This window comes from Sinocyclocheilus grahami, unplaced genomic scaffold (assembly GCF_001515645.1).
Source record: "Sinocyclocheilus grahami isolate Dianchi unplaced genomic scaffold, SAMN03320097.WGS_v1.1 scaffold673.1, whole genome shotgun sequence".
NCBI lineage: Eukaryota > Metazoa > Chordata > Actinopteri > Cypriniformes > Cyprinidae > Sinocyclocheilus > Sinocyclocheilus grahami.
In genome coordinates, this window is record NW_015505852.1 from 334,371 (window position 1) to 358,440 (window position 24,070).

Here is a 24,070-nt window from a genome sequence, read left to right on the forward strand (position 1 = left end):
TTTAAGAATGTGAAATGCATGATGAAAAATATTCTTACTGGAAAAGAAAAGAAGACAATAATACTGGAAAAAATAAGTTTTTGCAGTGTAGGACAGTTGTTCAAAACTATGGTGTGTAATCATTTTTAATGATGACTTATTATTGCTAATCAAATTAAACGAGAGCCAACTGAACTTCCATTCATGTGACAATATGATCATGTAAGTGTTTTTATGGGGAAAACGAAGGATAACAGGACAAACAATCATAATATGATATAAAAACAAACAAATTAAAGGTTCTTTGTGAGGAACATGAATCTAACTTGCTGAAATCATGAGCAAAACCTCCAGAGACAAAAATCAAAACAATCATGCCACTGCTTAAAACAAACATGATCATAGTGACCACAGACACTGCAATGAATTATGTTTAAAAATGCATACTTGCAAAACAGGCTTATTTTTGTCTCAGTTAACTGTGTTATGTATGCCATTTTGTATCTCCTTAAACCATCAACTGTTATTGTTAGGTAACCATTTATCATAAATTATATTTTTTACAGCACAAACTTGCCTGTCAAAACATGCATAAAGATGTCATGAACCAATTGGCAATATTGTTTAACTTCGTCACATGATAATTAGAAAGTTAAAAGTCAGTGATGATGATAACCCGACATAAAAAAGGCGAATGAGCGTGTCTCATCCTGTCTCCTGGGTTTCAAAGAACCTGCAGACTGGGGGAAGGTAATGCTGTCTAAAGAGAATTACAATCTGAACACAAGAGCCTGTTACATGCCAAGACAAGTTCAGATAATACACAACTACTTGAAGACATGTGGGAGCACAGGATCTTTTTTACTTCAAACCAGTTCATTTATTAAAAGTCCTTGAGCTCAGAAATGGCAGGGAAACAGATACATAGATTTACTGTCGTTGGTAAGGGTTTAACAGGACATCTGCACAGGCAAGTTTTAGAGAGTGGGTGTGTGAATGTGTGTGTAAAGATATGTTCATACACATACACACAACCCCAATCCATCGATTAATGTCTTGCGAAGTGCAAAGCTGCGTGTTTGTAAGAAACAAATCCATCATTAAAATGTTTTTTACTATAAACCATTATTTACGGCTAAAATAGTCTCTAATCCATAACACTTCCTCCTGAGAAAAAGTTGCCTTGTCTGAATAAGGAGAGAAATATGCACAGATCAAGTACTGTTTACAAGTGAAAACATTCCAAAGAAGTTCTACACAAATATGTTTGTGGATTTTGTTGTGAGAGGAGATTCACTTTTTCACTGCAGGAAACGTTTATGGATTATGGACTCATATTTTGGCCAGAAGCTTAAAGTTAAAACACCTTTATGATGGAATTGATTCATAGCTTTTCACTTCATAAGATGGTAACTGATGGACTGGAGTCATGTGGATTATTATGATGTTTTTATTAGCTGTTTGAACTCTCATTCTGACGGCACCCATTCACTGCATGATGGCAAAGCTGAATTTTCAGCTTGTGTCAAACGAACCTTTAGAAATCCTTCTTATATGTTGCTTTGATGCTCATGACACATTTCTTATCATTATCAATGTTGAAAACGGTTGTGCTGCTTAATATTTTTATGGAAGTCAAGATACATATTTTTCTGAGTTTTTTGATAAATAGAAAGTTCAAAAGACCAGCATGCATTTCAAATAGAAAATGTATCTATTTAATGCATTCTTAAAAAAGTAATAATAAAAGCATTTTTTGAAAAGCATTATTATTTTTATTATTATTATTGATGATGATGATGATGATGATGATTGTTGTTGTAAAAAATAAAACATATTATTATTTTCAAAAAATAAAAATTAAATATTGACCCCTAACTTTTAAACCATAATATAGATCGTCTTTATAGATATATAGATGTCTTTATATTTTAAGAACAGTGTGCCACACATCATTCTGCTTGGGGATTCAAAAACTTCAACAAAAAAAACAACAACACCCTGGTCTAGTGGCATACATAGGACTCCAACTTTTGCAAAGAAACCTTTGTGATTAGTGTTTGCTGGACATGACCTTAAACCAGCCTAATTAGTTAGTTCAGAAAACCCACTGAGAAGCTGATTTTGACAATATAGTTTTGCATATGTAATCAGATTTGGTATAGTTAAAGGGGTCATATGACGTTGCTAAAAAGAACATTATTTTGTGTATTTGGTGTAATGCAATGTGTTTATGCGGTTTAAGGTTCAAAACACATTATTTTCCACATACTGTACATTATTGTTTCTCCTCTATGCCCCGCCTTTCTGAAACGCATCGATTTTTACAAAGCTCATCGGTCTGAAAAGCGAGGTGTGCTGTGATTGGCCAGCTATCCAGTGCGTTGTGATTGGCCGAATACCTCAAGCATGTGACAGAAATGTTATGCCCCTTACCATATTGCGATGGCGTGTCCCGGCGCGACGAAACAAAACCAATAAAACCCATTACAAACGAGGCATTTGTACCATCCAGTGGGGACATAATTACGGATTATAATGACTTATACTGTGTTTTTACGCGTTCCGTATCGCACCACATAAACATAAAACCATGTCTGCATTTGTGATCGGAGAAATGACAAACAACAAGCGCTACTCTACACTGCTCAAAACTCGCGTTTGAATCATCAGTGGCAAATTATTTAAATATGAATACGTACTTATAGACTGTGATTCAGAAGCGCCAGACTGTCCTTGCAAAGTTGGAATTGCCCCACTTTATAGAAACAACCTTTGTGCACAGATGGCATTGAAGGCTACTCTCCCAGGTTCAGGAAACAGTCCTCTGTAAAATGTGCTGCACACATCTGAATATTTGGGTTGAACTGTTCTGGAGCAGTGCTGTAAATACAACTTAACCACTGATTTCTAGTCGTGTCCTCTTTTGGAAGACCAAACAAAATAGTTTTACTTTCACAACGAAACACACAGCGTCTTTTTTTTTTGTGTGCTAAATCACATTTTAGATACGATGTCATCAACCGCTTAAATGCAACGGTAATATGTATTATGTTTATTGTTCTTTAATTATAACATTATAACATGAATTGCAGTGAAACTCTTATACAATTACATTTATTTATACCATAGTCTCATAATTGAAGTGTAAATTCTGCAGATTACATCATTTTCAATTTATAAAAACATTTTCATATTTACATACATAATTTTTCAGGTGCATGTGTAATAACTGCATTAAAACGCCCAGCGAGTAGCGTCTTTTTTACATACATTTACATACATAATTTTTCAGGTGCATGTGTAATAACTGCGTTAAAACGCCCAGCAAGGTAGAAAACATCTGCTGCAAGGAAATTCAAAAGGCACGGGGGTGAAAAAAACAGCATTTCTTTGACATGGCAAAAACTTGACACTACAGCAGCACTTCTTCTTCATCGTCGTCTTGTCTGATGCACTCAAATTTATAAAAACATTTTCATATTTACATACATAATTTTTCAGGTGCATGTGTAATAACTGCATTAAAACGCCCAGCGAGGTAGAAAACATCTTCTGCAAGGAAATTCAAAAGGCACGGGGGTGAAAAAAACAGCATTTCTTTGACATGGCAAAAACTTGACACTACAGCAGCACTTCTTCTTCATCGTCGTCTTGTCTGATGCACTCAACCACGTGTTCTAACCACGACCTCGCCCCTCCCCACCCCACAACCATTCGAATTTCCGTAGGCGGTAATTATTTTAATTATATTCTAATGGACCGCTTTGTGACATTGCAAAACCCGGAAAACAAACGCTGTAGTCCAAACAAGCCGTTAGTTGTAGTTCTTGAAAAGTGATTTTTTTTTTTAAATGAAATATCTCCCTTTGGAGTGGACTTTGAGATTTGTAACTTTGTAGATCTTTTTTATGCCCAAACATACACTCTACACACTGACTAAAATTCAAAAAGTGAAAAAGCATACAGCAGCACTTCTTCTTCATCGTCGTCTTGTCTGATGCACTCAACCACGTGTTCTAACCACGACCTCGCCCCTCCCCACCCCACAACCATTCGAATTTCCGTAGGCGGTAATTATTTTAATTATATTCTAATGGACCGCTTTGTGACATTGCAAAACCCGGAAAACAAACGCTGTAGTCCAAACGAGCCGTTAGTTGTAGTTCTTGAAAAGTGATTTTTTTTTAAATGAAATATCTCCCTTTGGAGTGGACTTTGAGATTTGTAACTTTGTAGATCTTTTTTATGCCCAAACATACACTCTACACACTGACTAAAATTCAAAAAGTGAAAAAGCATAATAGGACCCCTTTAAAAAATATCTAGAAATGGAAATGGTATTGTGCTGTCTCTATCTGTCAGGGCTCGTTCACAGAGGAGAGCATATCAGTTAATATTTCATGAAAATGATAGAGCGTATATTTCCCAGATACACTGGGCTCTAAAACTTCTTTTGGACAGATTCCAGAGGCTTCTAAGCTTTCAGGGAGTCTTTGACGTACCAGGAGCCAGACAACGAAGATCAATCAGAGACAAGAGTCTAGATGCTTGATGACATCCGATCACTTTTCCAAAGACAATCCAAGCCTAGCAAAGCAGAAATATATGATAATAGAAATAAATGGTTAATGCCCATCTTTGCATTCTTCAAATCAAAGAAGGCCATTTCCTCATCTTTTCTTACTCTTATTAGTAGTAGTATGGAACTATTTTACTTTAGAAAAATCAAAGTTATCAGCAGGCCCGTGTGGAATCTGCTACAAGAAAGCTAATTATCCGTCGCCCTTTGCAGGTGTCATAACATAATTTGATGACGATGCTAATTACATGATGCTCCCTTCCTGTGTAATTGCACTGCTCTTTTTGACAGAATAAATCAAGGGGTCAAGGGTCAACTGGTTACCATGGCTCCTTTCGCCCCTGCTGGTTGATATCATAACTACACCATCTGGCTGTAATGAGCAGAATATGTATAGAAGACAAGCTCGACTAAAAAAATACTAAAACCAAAGTCATTTTCTCAGGAATTGCATTTCGTTTTCATTCACATTGTACTCCACATGTATAGTTTCAGTCAGTTTCTCCTGATTCTGTTGTTTTATTTAGCTAAACCATTTCCAATTCCAGTTCTCGTTTTTGTAATGACTTAAGTTAATGATAACCTTATGATTCATCATTACAGCTCTGTTTCATTTTCTGTGTTGCTGCTGGCAACAGTCTTGGGTTGTTTAATCAGCTGAGCTCGCTTTCACTCTATCCAACCTACACACCCTTCATTTCACTCCAGATTCCACTCCCCCTCCATCATTCCCTCCTCTGTCTTTTTTCAATCAGTCTCCCACACACCTTTATCCAAAACAGCTAAGGTCAAAGGCCACTGGTGGAGGTCTCTGATTTAACCCACTATCATTATATTTTCCTTTCTCTCACACAACATGTGGTAAGACTTTTTACTAATTGTTTTGTTTCATTGTCATTGCTAAAATGTATTTGAATTTAGTGTAAATTTTTCCCATTAAAATAAATACTTCTTATGACTCCTAAACTAATTTTAAAATAAAAATGGCACAAATTAATTTTAGTTTCTGATGCATGATATATTATAAAATTTGAAAGTTTTAAGTTACCTGCATACTAGATAGCAATACACTTGCCCTTGCTGAAAAATTATTTAACACTGTTAATCATTTTTAAATAATAATATTCCATGATGGTTAAATGAGACTAAATGGCACACTAACTTTGGAAGCCCTAAAATACAAAAAAAAGTAAATAATAAAAAACAAAACAAACAAAAAAAAACTCTGGTAAAACTGGACAAAATCGAACCAGAGTTCAAGAGAACTTAAAACTAAGCTAAAATAATAACCTTGCAATGATTCAATGGGAATTAGGCCTAAAAAATGTAATGCATTAATTTGGTATGATTAAAATAATGAATAAAAAAATCAATTAATACAATTATTATTACTATTATTGTTGTTGTTGTTGTTTAAAACCATGTAAAACAAACAAAAATGACAACATTTCATGTAAAATCAGCTTAATAGAAAGGAACAAAACAGAGTAGAATGTAGGATTGAGAAACATTAGTAAATAATAAATAACAAAACAAACAAAAAAAAACTCTGGTAAAACTGGACAAAATCGAACCAGAGTTCAAGAGAACTTAAAACTAAGCTAAAATAATAACCTTGCAATGATTCAATTGGAATTAGGCCTAAAAAATGTAATGCATTAATTTGGTATGATTAAAATAATGAATAAAAAAATCAATTAATACAATTATTATTACTATTATTGTTGTTGTTGTTGTTTAAAACCATGTAAAACAAACAAAAACGACAACATTTCATGTAAAATCAGCTTAATAGAAAGGAACAAAACAGAGTAGAATGTAGGATTGAGAAACATTTTTCAAAATTGAATAACTATTAATTTGACGTGGTGTAATAAAAATACTACAGCCGTGGCATGAGATACTGAAAAACAGTGATATGCGACAGAACAGTACTACTGATAAGCTTATGTTCAATGATATGGAAATAAAACAGACAACACATTGAATATTAAAAATACTTTGTGTAATGCTGATTCAATGATTTCACAATATCTATGATTTTTTCTTCATTTGGGGGCTCAACAAATATTGGTACATGCAATTAAGTGCAATTTTTTTTTTAAATAATTTGACAATAATATTAGACACAATGTGTCTAAAGTCATTAGAACTAAGAGAAAGAGTAAGAGCTGTTTCTCATAGATAATGGCTGTGATTTATTACTCCTCTGCACAATTATACCCGAAATCTAACTTTCAAAGGAAGGCGTATCACTTAAGGCCTCTAAGTGGTCAGCGTGCATAAGAGAGTGGGTCAGAAAGTGCTGTGAGTGATGCTGGAGGAGGAGATGTCCTTCCTTTTGAATTATTCACTCCATCACTGTAATGCATCTCCCTTGACATTGAGAGTTCTTATTTCAAGAGTGCATTTACTCTCTACTGCTCCAGATGTGGCTGAGAGCTTGAGTTTGAAAAATATGACCAATGGGATTCCTGCATATGTGTGTGTGTGTGTGTGTGTGTGTGTGTAAAATGAGAGGTAGCTACATATGTGTGTGTGTGTGTGTGTGTGTGTGTGTGTGTGTGTGTGTGTGTGTGTGTGTGTGTGTGTGTGTGTGTGTGTGTGTGTTGCTCTCAGTACAATTTAAGAATTAATATAAAAATCCTGCTAAAATGTTTCTCCTTCTGTAACCTACTTTATGTACAATTCAATTACTTCTCTCAGGACTCAGATCTCAGATTATCCAGCATGAGATAAGTGCACTGTTGGGGTGTATATTAAAGAAGGTAATGCCCGGAATTTGAAGCCATCAATAATGGCCTACAAAAGTCTTCATTTATTGTTGCCATGGAGACTTGAAGTGTCATGATGAATACATAATGCATTTTAGTACCTAACAGATGTTCTGTATGGTAAATAAAATCTTATTGGTGGATTATTTATGCCAGCTGACCCTCCATTAAGCTCAGCCTTCTCAGTTAGCTTGAGAACTTCCTATAAAAATAGAATGGAGATTTGTGTAAATAGCATTATTTTCAGTGAAATGTGCTCATCAAAATTGGCTCTGTGTATATATGAACAGAAATAATCATGTTTGACATTGCAAAGTATTTTTATCTGCTGTTTTATTTATTTTTTTGGTCACACAATTTTAAGGTCCAATTCTCACTATTACCAAATCATTAACTACAACTTTTGCCTCAAACTCATAATTTACTGTTTATTAATAGTTAGTAAGTTAGTTGTTAAGTTTAGGTATTGGGTAGGATTAGGGATGTAGAATACGGTCATGCGGAATAAGTGCATTACAATACTAATAAACAGTCAATATGTTAATAATGCTAATAAGCAACTAGAATTGGTCACTAAAGTGTTAAAAGTTTTTCTTTAAAGAAAAAGTGAACTAACAAAACTAATAAGAATTATTTACAGCATTTATTAATTTAGGTTAATGTTAATAAATATACTATTGTTCATTTTTAATTCATGTTTTCACTCTTGTACTGTCACGAATCCGGTCCATGAACTTCCAATTTCATTGACTCTCGCACTACACACTGTTGCACATCTCTCCGGACTACATATCCCATCATTTATTGCACTCAGCACGGATTGCACACAGCTGTTTACACTGATTGCACCCAGTTTGATCGGTTTATACAAACAAAAAAATAAAATCATAGTTCAATCATGACAACTCTCTGAACATTTTAGCATGGTGATGGATATGACAATGTTAATACATTTGGTCTTGGCGGAACAGATCTGCTACGCTGCTGCTGAATTGCTGCTGCTGTTGGTCATTGCTGTAATTGTAGATTATTGCTGCTGCTGCAAGCAAGTACAGGAACTTGCTACTGCCACTGCATATGGCGATACGGTGCCATGAGTATTTAAGATATGCTGCTGCTGCACAAATAGCATATAAAATAACCCCGTAGCAGATCTATACAGGTGGAGCTGGGGAAGGTGGAGGGTTTCAGAGAACTCTGAAAGCGCGCTGCAGGAATCTCAAGTGAATGCTAGCCAGCTATTTAAATGCAAGGCAGTAAGCTCATTGGCTGCATATGCAGCATGAACCAATCAGCTTGTGTCAAGTCGTTTAACTCTCTGAATATCATCAGTTACGTTAACACCCCGTCAGAATGCGCCATCTAGAGTTTCATGACTGAACTATATATTTTCTACTGTAATAAATGTTATGTCAGTTAGCACTGCATTATTTGTGTATTTTATTTATGTATTACCTGGAAATGACTTAGGTAATGACTTAGTTACAGCGATAACGGGATGCCTTTGTCCATATTAGGCATTTCCTGACACATCATAAGTTATTACTTCTGTGAGTCTGTTTTGGACTTTCTGAGCAAGAGTGCCCTCCAGCTTCGAGTATGAATGAACATTCACTGCATGACAGCTTGCCCGAAAAAAAGTGTGAATTTACGTTTTATTTAAAAGTGGGGGGGGAGCATGTCCCCACGTCCCCTGCGTATTCTACGTCCATGCCAAAGAACACAAGCAAGTGAACCCAGTATGATTTTGACCATTAAAGGGATAGTTTACCCATAAATGACCAATATTGTCATCATTTACTCACCACCAAGTCATTCCAAACCTGTAATTTAAAGGGGTCATCGGATGCGACATGCACTTTTACAGGTTGTTTGAACTGAAATGTGCGTTGGCAGTGTATGTACACAACCACCCTATAATGATAAAAATCACAGAAAAAGGTATTTTGAAGAATGTTGGAGAAAGAAAGTCATACCAGTTTGGAACAACAATGAGGATTAGTAAATTATGACAGAATTTTAAATTTTGTGTAAACTATCTAATAGAGCCACATTTTGCTGCATTATGTAGTAAAAAAAAAAAAAACACATGAATAAAAAAACAACCCGTTGCTGTAAAACCAATTACTGATTATACACAAATTGCAAGCTAATAAGAGAAAATTAACAGGGGCACATTGTTTGATGTGTAAAGCTTGGGACACTGTGACGGGCTTTGCTCCAGATGGTCATTGTGCTCAGTTTTTTTCTTGATCAGGAATGATAAGATCACATCTGCTGGTGGACAGGGACAGAGAGAGAGAGGGGCCTAACAAGACTATTCCCCACAGACCCTTAGCAGCTGCACACAATATACCACCGATTAAGACTCCTGGACTAGATGACGGATGAATCCGTAAGACAACATCATACATCCAATGTTTTTAAAACATGCATGATGACATTAGTTTATTACACACACAGACTGAAGTGGAGAATAAATGTGAAAGTGAAAGTGAGACAAATAACAAACAAACAACTAAATAAATTATTTTATTTCAGCTCAAAACCTGCTTATTAATCATCTGTAAATACTTAACCGAGCCTCATTTTGGATGTAACAGATCATCCAAAATTGTGTAAATGAATGGCATGAAGTCATAGTGAAATTAAGTTACTATCAGTTCATGTGCTGGGAAGAAGCTGCAATATAATGATCTTATGGCACATAGCCGATTGTGTGATTGAGAAACATTATTCCCACGGGACACTGAGGCCTGGCTCCTCTCCAGTATACATATTATATTCACACCCGCCATGAACAACTCTGATCAGACAGGTCTGATCAGTCCTTAAAAGTGCAATAATATTTCACAATTCCCAGGAAATCACCTGTCAGAACTGTGCCACTGTTTCTAGTGTTAGTTTATTGAGTTACAGTGAGTAAGTGTCATGTTCCAAACCTTTTTTTTTACTTCTTGATTTATCAGTATGAATTTGTTGCTGTTTTTGACTGTAACTCATTATTGTAATTTTCAATAGATCAATATCATCCAAAAAATATATCTAATCATCTGATTTAAATATCTGCATGAAATCTAGTACCACACACAAAGTAACAGCCCAAAGTGACACAAAATGGTCATATGTACCATGAAAGGGACACTTAAAAAAAAAAAAGATTCCTAACAGTGCAGATGTAAGTCTATATGTGCCATCTGGCAGTCCCAGGTGTGGTAAAGTGCAGTAGTGTACGCTTTGTTTAGACTGCAGTAAATCTTCTACAGTACAACAGCCCGAACCGAGTCTTTATACATGCATGCAGTAATGGATTGGCCATGCGTTGGATAATGTCTTCTGGCCACACTTCTCATAGGACGTCTTTGTCCCGCATAGGTTGACAAACAAGTGGAACGTCTGAGGGAAACAAAACCACACACACATACACTCCCAAAAGAGGCCCAGTGTCTGTGATAAAGGTCTTTCATGGCCAATTAAAGCAGCTCGACTTTCCACCTCAATAACATCTAAGCATCTATTAGCAGCAAGCCCCTCCCGCACACACACACGGCTGCTCTGTCGCGCTCCCGCTGAGCTCAGCTCATTGACTGTATGATTAGGTCATATCGTTCTCATCTGTCTCTGAGAACAATGAAACAACAGCCGAGAGCATGAAGAGCCAAAGTCTGCATTACCTACTCTCCAACAAACTGTAAATCATGTGTCCCACTGCTGGGTGATTACAATAGTGTCTGAATGAGCACCAGGGTTACAAAGGCTAAAATCTGAAAGTTAAGCTCACAAGATCTAAACTAATAGGGCAAAGTGTCAGTTATTACATAGATATTAAATGTAATCCACAAACCATAAACTTCCAGCTAAACTCACAATAAAGGTTATTTATTGACATTTATGGTTCCATGAAGAAGAACCTTTAACATCCATGGAACCTTTTCATTGCAAAAACGTTTTTTACACTTTTAAAAACAAAGATTTCAAAAGGGTGTTTTCACAGTGATGCCATAGAAGAACCATTTAGGGTTCCCTCCAAAAAAACTTTTAGTGAACAGTTCTTGAAAGAACCATGTTTTTCTGAGTGAGAAGAACATTTTAATAATCTGAAGAAAACCTTTTTCCGTTATAAAGATCCTTTTCATAAATTGAAAGATTATATGGATGTTGAAGGTTCTTCATGGATCCAACAAATCCAATAAAAAGCCTTTATTTTTAAGTGTGTAGTGGTAAAAATATATATAGGAATCATGTGAGAAAAAAAGTAAGAAAATAATAATTTAATTTTAATCAAATTTATTTGCTCACAGCAGTCATCGCCTGATTAAGACTGAGAACTGCATCTAACTGAAACGGAAGATGTCATAAATCAAAAGTGGTACTACTCTGAAGTGACCAATAAGGGCCTATGACATTATGCATATATGCATATCTCATTATTACACTGTTGCCCTCTCACTTTCATAGCCAGATACCATATTAAACAACAACTCCTCTGGGAACTCCTAGACACTTAAATCCACATTCATAATTTAAAGAAACCTATTCAATGTGCTGTCTGTGCACCCTGTCCCGAGGGGCCACAGCCGTAGACTGGGCGACCTTTGATTCCTCGCACACTTGCAAATGTGCCAGTCCATTGTCCACGGCTACGTCCTGTTTTTGCATATTGATTACATTGATCCCTCCACTAAGCACTTACAAAGAGCATCTGAAGAATCAATACCATGCCTTCTGCTGCGGTCTTGCCAAACAAACTTTACCCCCAAAATAACATCTTGTCGGGGTGCAATGAAATTAATACTCGGAAGGGACGTGGTGCGACAGAACCATGCAAATCCTTTCAAAAAAGCATTATGCCCCTCAAGAGCAGCATGTAAAATGTTTTGCTAACTCCAAATGTAACGTTCCCTCCAAACAACACAACTCTTTCAACCTTGGTGTTTTGGACAAAGGGATGCATTCGCAGAGTTGGGATAGAGTTTCACAGCCAGATTGATTATCTGAAAGTGTGCCTTCTTTGTTCTGGTCCCCACGGTGCTGATTTTGCGCTTCAGATTAATGTACACAGATGCAGAAACATTGGTGCAGAGCAATAGCTGTGTAGTGGATTTTATGTCATTTTGAGTTTACTCTTAGATATTTTTATCGTTTTCAGAGACACTTATATGACGACTTTAGAACAAGAGTTTAGAACAATTGTTGGGAAAAACTGCTTATGATAATTTCTTGAAAATCCTTGAACAGTCACAAAAATAGTATCCAAATGTACACTTACAAACCAAATGTGCTGAATTTAATTTATATTGTACAAATCTATAATTAACATTTGAAGTGAATATCCGGTCCCACTTTATATTAAGTGACCTTAACTACTATGTACTTACATCAAAAATTAAGTACAATGTACTTATTGTGTTCATACTGTATTGCAAATTTGCTGCTATTGAGGTGGGAAACAAGTAAGGTTAGGGACAGGTTTGGTGGTATGGGTAGGTTTAAGGGTGGGTTAACAGTGTAATTATAAATGTAATTACAGAAATTAATTACACATGTAATTACATGCAGGCATTTTAAAAATGTACACAATAAGTGCATTGTACCAAATGATTAATTTAAATGTAAGTCATAGTAGTTAAGGCCACTTAATATAAAGTGGGACCGAATATTCTTGTAAAAGCCTAAAAGCTTGGGTTTTGTCCCGTTTTTAAAGAAAAAAAAACATTTCTGAAACTAGATAAATTTACAAATATTGTAAATATAAAGACCTATTTTCATCAGTTATTTCTTATAAGATTTACTTTTCATAGATAGACTACTTCCAAGCCAAAGGGCCACTTGTGTTTGACTACTACAATAAGAAAGTATCAAGAGGGTAATTTAAACGTGTTCAACTGCTTTTGGAGGCTATTAAAATATTTGACTGCTTTGGCATTTTAATGTTGATTTTTACAAACAGGAACATCTGCACAAAGACGCCTTCTGCATTTTACGGCAGCACACTTCTTTTTGAGAGGTAGTTAGAGAGTCATTTATTTTATGGTGTAAATGTAGCACTCAGCCTAAATAAATGTTCAAGCTCACTGAACCTCACACGAAACAGGCACACTTCAGTGGACAAAGACACAGACGGAGGGAGGGAACATCAAGCTCTTCTTTCTTTTCCTGGAGGGGTGTTTGTTCAGAGTGGGTGCAGGGCAGTTTGGAGAGGAGGGGAGGGAAGCAAAGGGAGCCAACTGGGAGAAGTGTGTGTTTGTACAGAAAACGGTGAAAGATAACCAATAAAAAATGAGTGAGAGTCACAAAAGCTACTCAAACTTGTGCATATGTTTGCGTATTGTGATTGTGTTATGGTGTTAGTGTTGAGGTGTAAGAAAGAGCGGGAGAGAAAGTGAGTGTGACAGAGGGGGGCAAGCAGCTCATTGTAAGCAGCAGTGAGTTAATCTCTTTAGTGGCACACGTCTTATGTAAAGAGGTGTAATGGTCTCTGCCCCCTCCTTGCCCCAAGGGACCCCAGGGGACACTGGGGTCCCGTATCCCAGCAACATTTGCATGTCGGTTATTCCAAAAAAAGATATGAAGAGAAAAAAAAAACTGGTGAATGGTGATAAGATCCGCCCCCTTTGCATGGTAGACTCTTGCCTACAGGCAGACTATAGAGTATTCAGTGGTTCACTCAAGGACAAACACATTCTGACTCGCCACGGAGAGCATGCGAAGGAGATTTGATTCAGATTTCACAAACACTGCGTCTGTGGATTTATTTGTTTGGAGAGTAAGTGTCATTTTGTCATCTATTTTATTCCGGTAAGCCTTTGAACTTGATAGTAAAGAGGTGATTTCGGGTTACAGATGGCAGACAGATATTGAGACGCTCCAACTGAGATTGTTTACCTGCATCACATGTTGGGAAGTGATGCCTGTGCATGTGTCAAAGCACAATGCAATGTTTGACTTGAGTCTTGCTGATTGTTTTGTACCTTACAAATGAACAAATAATACAATAATAATATGCAGTGCATACAGAGATTGCTAAACATTGCTTTTCATGAATGTTCATGTTTGTTATTATTTAGCAATTAGCATACAAAATGAAAAGTGCAAACTCATCACAAAAAATACGCTCTGTGGGTTGACAAAAACAGTTTGCTTGTTCCAGTGATTTATGCAAGTTGTTTTAAATGGATTTCGTTGCATTTTTAATTTATGACAACTATGCATTAGGTGTTGTAACAGAACGTGTGAATTGATAATAATGTCAAGCACTGCGATTCATTTGCAGTGCTGCATAAAAGAAGAGTATTAGCATTACATCATTGCTTGGCATGCCTCGAGGACAAAATATGTGTGACTCTATTAAACAAAGACACTGATGAGATCGCTTTTCATTGTAAGGGACTGCCAAAGGGCTGCCTGAAGCCATTAAGTCCTTCTGCTGAAACAGATGCATTTATTTATAAAAATGCAAAAGTAGTGTTGAATAATCTTATTTAATTATTTGAAAACCACATGCATGATAATTGAGTTGTTTGTGGAATATCATCCTTCTGGCAATGGTAACGGAGTGCAAACAATTGAATCAGTGTTTACTAATGTATGCTTCTACAATATCTGTTTTATTTGATTATTTTATTTTGAAACAGAGATCAGAAACAAACACAGATTTGGTTGCATTTATGGTTCTCTTATCTAAAACCAGCTGCGAGGCAGCAAAGTTACAACAAAATAACATTAAAAAAAATTTCTTTGGAAAGCATAAATTCATAATGTGACGCTAATAATTAAGAAACAGCTGGCATATTTGCTGTGTTCTTTCTAGCTAATAAGCCTTTAACATATCAGCACATAATCACAATTAGGCCAGTTATACAAAGCCACGTGTGATGATCGTGGCAGGTCTTTTGTTCGTGAAGCCCCTCACTATCTGCTCTGAAAGACAGATGGAAGGCATGGTGTGTTGATTATGGATGTGTAATATATGCTTTAGGCACATATGAATCATAAAAGAAGGTTGAGTAGCTGTTGACAGACCTTTGATACTCTTGAACTGTTGTCAGGTGACTGACAGGTCCCATCTCCCTAGTGGGACCCCATATTATGTCCAACATATGGAACCTTATATATCTACACTAATATGTACTGTAAGCTTGTTTTTTTTCCTTCTAAGTAATGCTTGTTTGATGTAATGTAATATGCAAAAACATTATGCATGTTTACATGCACCATTATGTTTGAGCTAAAGTCTGTCAAACTATACATGGCAAATCAAATATTTTTAAAGATTTAATATATATTTGAAAGATTAAATAAACAATGCACAAGCCACAACACAGAAGCCAGCTGTAATGGATTGATGTGTGTACATGCTGGATGAAGCAAATCTTCAATCACATTATTTGTCTAACTTCACAAAAATCGGACCGGTACGTTGGACTAGACTAAAGCATTTAAAGCATGACATTTTAAATAGCTGTTGTTTTAGTCCGGCAAAAATCAAAATCAAAGTGCATGGAAACATACTCATTGTTTCTGGTAGCCTGACAAGAAGGAAAAAAAAGTAATTGGCAGGTCTTTTGACCTACTGACCAAGTAATATGAATAGATGTTTGACCTGTCACACTAATTTCAAGCTTGCATTTGCCTTTGTTTGTCAAAGAGGAGGGTGTTCTTGGTACTTGTTCAACGCATGCTTTCAGTATGGTCTCCATATTGTAAATCAGGATATTATGGGTAACTGCCATTAGGTCTACCCCATTGTATCCCATGTGGGCAAAGAGCCAACAAAAAATACTGTAGTTCCTGGTTTTGTAGGACTTGTTTGCTGACCTAGTGAACGTTAAGTAAAGTAAACATTAAGAAAATTCTGCATAGACTATACTGCTCTAATGCCTAAAGGAGTCATCTCACTACATTTCTTAAAATCCATGTTTTACCAGGTTTCCCAAATGGGAATAAGAAGGATCTCCACACAAGGCTATGAGTCCATCAGACCTTCCTCCATCATTAAAATTCTGTAATTACACACCTGCCACCACCAAGACCACCACCTGCTTTCTCCAGATGTCCCAGGAAACATGGGTAGTGTCAGCAGTTTGATATCAGGCCATAGCCTCCACAGCAAACACTGCAAAGCCTCTGAAAACAAAGTCAAAAAGGGGCTTCAGTCTAAGAAAACAGGCCGTAGCTTGGATGGCCTTCTGAAGTATGGCTTCTCTCAGGACCATTGCAGCACCAACAACAGCTCAAAAGTCAGCTATCATTCAGGCAAAAATGACGACTTCTTTTACATCAAAGTCAGCAACAAGCCCCGAACTGCTAACATTAATACAGCTGAAGACAGTCAAGGAAGAACAACTGAGATGGACAATGAGGTGGACAGGAGAGGAGGGCCACCAGAATTAGTTCCGCTGTCTGGAAAACTAGAAAAGGTAACAGAACTAGAGTCAGTCAGAGAATAAACAAAGCGAGGCATGGGCTACAAAAAGTTCATTTTTATTTGCCAAAATAACATATCATCAAGAGTTTAATTTATTCACTGCCTATATTATTGTGTAGTGTTTCAGTCCTATAAAACCCCAATTTAAAGCAGTACAACTTGTAAACAAAGCAAAATGTCTGCTTTGCAAAACTCATGCTCAGTTCAGATTAAAGCAGCCAAAATCAAAAGATGGCCCATCCCCCAGACATTGTTATCACAAAAAATTAAACAACAGTCAAGTATAGTTGATGCTAAGTAATCCCCACCAGCCCCTGACGCTTTCGCTAAGAGCTTAGCGGTGTCTGCTCCATTTAATTAAACCTCCAGATTGACGAGGTAAGAATGCCTTGATCTCTCTAGAGATTTGGTCCAATGGCGGTGTGGCAGTTGCAAGCATGCAAGCACCTCTTTCCCTGAATAGCCTCATTTATGAAAAATCTTGCTAGGAATATGAGCCCAGTTTCACTTGGTCAGGAAATTCATGCTAAACCATGGGGTAAACTTGCTACCATGAGTAAGAGGAAGTGACGGAATAAGGGAGAGGAATAAGAAAAAAGGAAAGGATTCTTGAGATTATCTTGTGGATCAATCATTTCTGAAAAAATGTTTTGTTGTAATGCCCTGGCAGTTATGCCAGTAATTACTTTGAGAGCATCTGATCGATAGGTTTTAAGATGGATTTGTGTCCTGCCATAAACATGAGTGAATGATCAATTGGTTGTACTGCACTTCAAATCCCAAAAATACTCTTAAAATAATATTTTGTGTCCTCTCTCTTTTAGAGTAAAGAGAATGCTTTAATTCGACCCACCGCCTTCAAACTCGTTCTTCCTCGAAGCAGCAGTTCCTCGGTGGAGACTCATAACAGCTTGAGCACTATCCTGGGCAAGAGAATTAGTCCTATAGACAAGCTAAAAGATCTTCAGGACCCCAAGCTGGAGACAAATTCTGGTACCTTCTCTGACTCTGGAAGGAACTCTATGTCCAGCCTGCCCACTCACAGCACCAGTGGCAGCAGCCAGATGGACAACCTAAGCACATCAAATAACCACATGGCACGCCACGGAGGCCTTGCCCAAAACATGGACACATCTCAGAACCCACAGGGGGGTGTAGCAGGGATAAATGTAAACTCTGGATCCAGTTGGATGTGTAGTGGGACTAACGGTGGAAACGGGTGGGCCAATGGATTTTGTGAAACAAACAGAAACAGTGAGTCGACTAATGGCAATACGAGATCTATTGGTGTCCTAAGCGAAAGTGTGGCGGCAGCAATAAGTATGAACAGAGAAATAACTGCTGCAGCACTGACTGTTTCATCCACCGAGCCAAAGATGGATTTCTCTGGAAACCAAGAACTGCTTCTGGAACATAGATTTACAATTTCAAGATGGCGATAACAGAGTAGTGCATTCTCCCTTAGCACTTAGATGTAATACAATACTATACTTAATCATTCACAGGACAACTTTTCCTTTTTTTAAGATTAAGGTGGGCAGCACTGAGACTGTTTCCATTTTTCATTGCACAAATTTGCTACCCAATATTTCATCATACAAAAGCCCCCAAAAAGCTGCCTTGTAAGTTATCATCCCTAGAGCTTCCAGGAGTTTTGATTTGATAACAACAAACTGATAATCATATTATTGATGGTGCAGGGTGGTTGTGGGGTGTAAGGCTGTTTCTAGATGCATTTAAATGCATGTATGCTGTATATTTCTTATTTATTTTAAGTAAATAAATTAAGATTTTTTTCTGAATGCTGTTTCAGTTTGTTTTCAGTTAGTTATTTTATAGTTCATCAAGCGACATGTGGCACAATACCTAAACAATATTCAAAATCAAAGTTGATAAAGGCAATGCAACTGCTAGAGCCAGTGATGACATCAATCTGCAACACAGGTGCATAAGTCAGACAAGACAAATAACCTATTGTATTTTTGATCCTGTTCTTAGCATTCCTGTGCTACCAGACAGAATAAAGGGAAATGTAACTGTGTTGTATTATCTCATAAAGCAGCTAAATGTAGTAGCAATTTCTAACAATCTTCAATGCTAGTCATCATCAACGGCACACAAAATAAGTATAAAATAAATTGTACAACTATAAGACAGAGGTGGGACCAAGTCATTGTTTTGCAAGTCACACGTAAATCTCGAGTCTTTGCATTCAAGTCTCGAATCAAGTCCCGAGTCAAGACAGACAAGTCCCAAGTCAAGTCCCGAGTCAAGACAGGCAAGTCCAAGTCGAGTTACATGTCCTCAGCTGTAAGATTCGAGTCTTAAACAAGTCATTAGTGCTTTTTGCCCAAATTAGTGTCTCAGTATTAATTACCATATCAAATTCATAGTAATTTATATCAGGAAGGCAGGTAGAATATGTTTTACATAGTTCAATTTCATGTGAGATGGGTGCCCTTAGTAAAAGTACTCAAGTTCAGTTTAGGGATTGTGCCAAAATAGGATAAACAGTGAAAAATGTTTTTAGTAACAGAATAGCAAAGACAACATAATTTCATAGAAATAACAGCTGCAACATACTTTGCATGAATAACACTTTAATAACACAGTAATAACACAGATATAACAAAGGATTAACACAGTAATAACACAGGAATACACAGGAATAACACAGGATTACCTCAGTAATAGGATTAACACAGAAATAACAGGAAAAACTCAGTAATAGCAGAAATAACAGGAATAACACAGTAATAACAGAAATAAAACAGGAAATACACAGTAATAACACAGGAATAATGCAGTAATAACACAGAAATAACACATTAATAACACAGGAATAACACAGTAATAACAAATGAATAACACGGGCATAACACAGTAATAACACAAGAATAAAACAGGACTAACCAAGGAATAATACAGGATTAACACAGTAATAACACAGTAATAATTCAGTAATAACACAGAAATAGCACAGGAATAAAACAGGAATAACTCAGAAATAACACAAGAATAACTCAGAAATAACACAAGAATAACTCAGTAATAACAGGAATAACACAATAATAACAGCAATAACTCAGGAATAACACATTAATAACACCGGATTAACACAGTAATAACACAGAAATGACACAGGAATAAAACAGAAATGACAAGAAGAACAGGAAGAACACAGGAAGAACACAGTAATAACACATAAATAACTCAGTGACAACATAAATAACACAGGAATAACTCAGTAATAACACAGAAATAACACAGGAAGAACACAGTAATAACACATAAATAACTCAGTGACAACATAAATAACACAGGAATAACTCAGTAATAACACAGAAATAACACAGGAAGAACACAGTAATAACATGGTAATAACAGAAATAACACATTAATAACACTGTAATAACACAGGAATCACACAGGACTAGCACAGTAATAACACAGGATTAACACAGAAATAACACAGGAATAACTCAGTAATAGCAGAAATAACAGGAATAACACAGTAATAACAGAAATAACACCGGAAATACACAATAATAACAAAGGAATAGCAAAGTAATAACACAGGAATAACTCAGTAATAACACAGTAATAAACAAAGGAATAACATGATAATAACAGACATAACTCAGGAATAACACAGTAATAACACAGTAATAAAACAGGAATAACAAAGTAATAACACTGTAATAACACAGAAATAACAAAGGTATAACACAGAAATAATTCAGAAATAATTCAGTAATAAAACAGGAATAACACATTAATAACACAGGAATAACACAGTGACAACAGAAATAACACAGGATTAACTCAGTAATAACACAGTAATAATGCAGTAATAACACAGAAATAACAGGAATAACACATTAATAACACAGTAATAACACAGCAATAACCTAGTAATAAACACAGGAACAACACATTAATAACACAGGCATAACACAGGAATAGCAGAGTAATAAGAAAGGAATAACACAGGCATAACACAGGAATTACACATTAATAACACAGTAATAGCACAGAAATAACAAAGGAATAACACAGAAATAGTTCAGTAATAAAACAGGAATAACACATTAATAACACAGGATTAACACAGTAATAACAGTCATAACACAGAAATCACAGAGGAATAACTCCGTAATAGCAGAAATAACAGGAATAACACAGTAATAACAGAAATAACACATTAATAACACAGGAATAACACAGGAATAATGCAGTAATAACACAGAAATAACACATTAATAACACAGGAATAACACAGTAATAACAAATGAATAACACGGGCATAACACAGTAATAACACAAGAATAAAACAGGACTAACCAAGGAATAATACAGGATTAACACAGTAATAACACAGAAATAAAACAGGAATAACTCAGTAATAGCAGGAAAAACACAGTAATAACAGAAATAAAACAGGATATACACAGTAATAACACAAGAATAATTCAGTAATAAAATAGGAATAACAAAGTAATAACGCAGTAATAACACAGAAATAACACAGGAATAACAGAAATAACTCAGTAATAACACAGAAATAACACAGAAACAACACAGTAATAACATGGAACTAACAGATATTACTCAGGAATAACATAGTAATAACCCAGGAATAACACAAAATTAACATTAATTATAGAAATAACACAGGATTAACTCAGTGACAACATAAATACCACAGGAATAACACAGAAATAACACAGAAATACCACAGTAATAACATGGTAATAACAGAAATTACTCAGGAATAACACAGTAAGAACACCGGAATAACATAAATAACTGAGGAATAACACAGTAATAACACAGGATTAACACAGAAATAACACAGAAATAACACAGGAATAACTCAGTAATAGCAGAAATAACAGGAAGAACACAGTAATAACACAGGAAATACACAGTAATAACACAGGAATAATTCAGTAATAAAACAGGAATAACAAAGTAATAACGCAGTAATAACACAGAAATAACACAGGAATAACACAGGAATAACTCAGTATTAACACAGTAATAACACAGGAATAACTCAGTAATAACACAGAAATTACAAAGTAATAACACAGAAAGGACACAGGAATAACACAGTGACAACCAAAATTACAGGAATAACACATTAATAACGCAGTAATAACACAGGAATCACACAGGACTAACACAGTAATAACACACGATTAACACAGTAATAACACAGAAATAACACAGGAATAATTCAGTAATAATACAGGAATAACACATTAATAACGCAGTAATAACACAGGAATCACACAGGACTAACACAGTAATAACACACGATTAACACAGTAATAACACAGAAATAACACAGGAATAATTCAGTAATAATACAGGAATAACACATTAATAACGCAGTAATAACACAGGAATCACACAGGACTAACACAGTAATAACACACGATTAACACAGTAATAACACAGAAATAACACAGGAATAATTCAGTAATAATACAGGAATAACACATTAATAACGCAGTAATAACACAGGAATCACACAGGACTAACACAGTAATAACACACGATTAACACAGTAATAACACAGAAATAACACAGGAATAATTCAGTAATAATACAGGAATAACACATTAATAACGCAGTAATAACACAGGAATCACACAGGACTAACACAGTAATAACACACGATTAACACAGTAATAACACAGAAATAACACAGGAATAATTCAGTAATAATACAGGAATAACACAGTAATAACAGTAATAATAGAGTAATAACAGAAATAACACAGTAATAACACAGTAATAATGCAGTAATAAGACAGGAATAATTTAGTAATAACACAGAAATAACACAGTTATAACACAGGAATAACTCAGGATTAACACAGTAATAACACAGGAATAACTCAGAAATTACAAAGTAATAACACAGTAATAACACAGTTATAACCCAGGAATAACTCAGGAATAACTCAGCAATAACACAGGAATAACACATTAATAACATTAATAACAGAAATAACACAGCAAAAACACAGTAATAATTCAGTAATAACACAGGAATAACACATTAATAACACAGTAATAACAGAAATAACACAGGAATCACACAGGACTAACACAGTAATAACACACGATTAACATAGTAATAACACAGAAATAACACAGGAATAAAACAGTAATAGCAGAAATAACACAGGAATAATTCAGTAATAATACAGGAATAACACAGTAATAACAGTAATAATAGAGTAATAACAGAAATAACACAGTATTAACACAGTAATAACGCAGTAATAAGACAGGAATAATTCAGTAATAACACAGAAATAACACAGTTATAACACAGGAATAACTCAGGATTAACACAGTAATAACACAGAAATAACTCAGTAATAACACAGAAATTACAAAGTAATAACACAGAAATAACACAGGAATAACACAGTAACAACAGAAATAACACCGGAAATACACAGTAATAACACAGTGATAACCCAGTAATAAAACAGGAATAACACATTAATAACACAGTAATAACACATAAATCAGACAGTAACAACAGAAATAACTCAGGAATAACACATTAATGACACAGGGTTAACACAGAAATAACACAGAAATAACTCAGTAATAGCAGAAATAACAGGAAAACACAGTAATAACACAGTTATAACACAGAAATAACTCAGTAATAACACAGTTATAACACAGGAATAACTCAGGAATAACACAGGAATAACACAGTAATAACACAGTTATAACACATTAATAACACAGTAATAGCACAGCAATAACACAGGAATAACACAGTAATAAACACAGGAATAGCACAGGCATAACACAGGATTAACACAGTAATAACACAATAAAACAAAATACTTTTCACTCCACTACATTTCTATCAAGGTCCTCGAAGTAGAAAGTCGTTACTATGTAGCAGCTTTGAAAGTCAGTGGGTGATTTTTTTCTTCTCTAAAATGTGACTTTCTTTTTTTTCAGACAGTTTATCAGTAATCACTCTTGTAGGGCTACATGAAGTGATTTCCCAGCATTTTTTGAACACTGCCCAGTTGCAAACGTGATATTTATTTACAACAATTCAATAATAAGAAGTTAATATTGTGGTATATATTAGACACAATATTGTCTGATTTTGGTCAATTGTGTATGTGAAAATATTACCTATAAAGCTACAGAAGAACTGTTGTGCATCTCCTAATAAAACACAATAGGTGTTGGACTTGAAGCAGCACTGCACAGACCATTCTGTGAGTGACATCAAAGTACCGCGAGAGCGATTAG

The 24,070-nt window shown here is 35.5% G+C and overlaps 1 protein-coding gene across 1 annotated transcript in view; it reads left to right on the plus strand.

The window, feature by feature from the left end:
- LOC107559059 (leucine zipper putative tumor suppressor 1-like) overlaps positions 1 to 18,204 on the plus strand; it is a 19,014-nt gene extending 810 nt beyond the window's left edge. The window contains exons 2-3 of the mRNA XM_016242795.1: positions 16,263 to 16,754; positions 17,587 to 18,204. Of these exons, the coding sequence (XP_016098281.1) occupies positions 16,401 to 16,754; positions 17,587 to 18,204 (972 nt within the window). The 5' untranslated portion in view covers positions 16,263 to 16,400. The remainder of the gene's footprint in view (positions 1 to 16,262; positions 16,755 to 17,586) is intronic.
- The last annotated feature ends 5,866 nt before the right edge of the window (positions 18,205 to 24,070 follow it).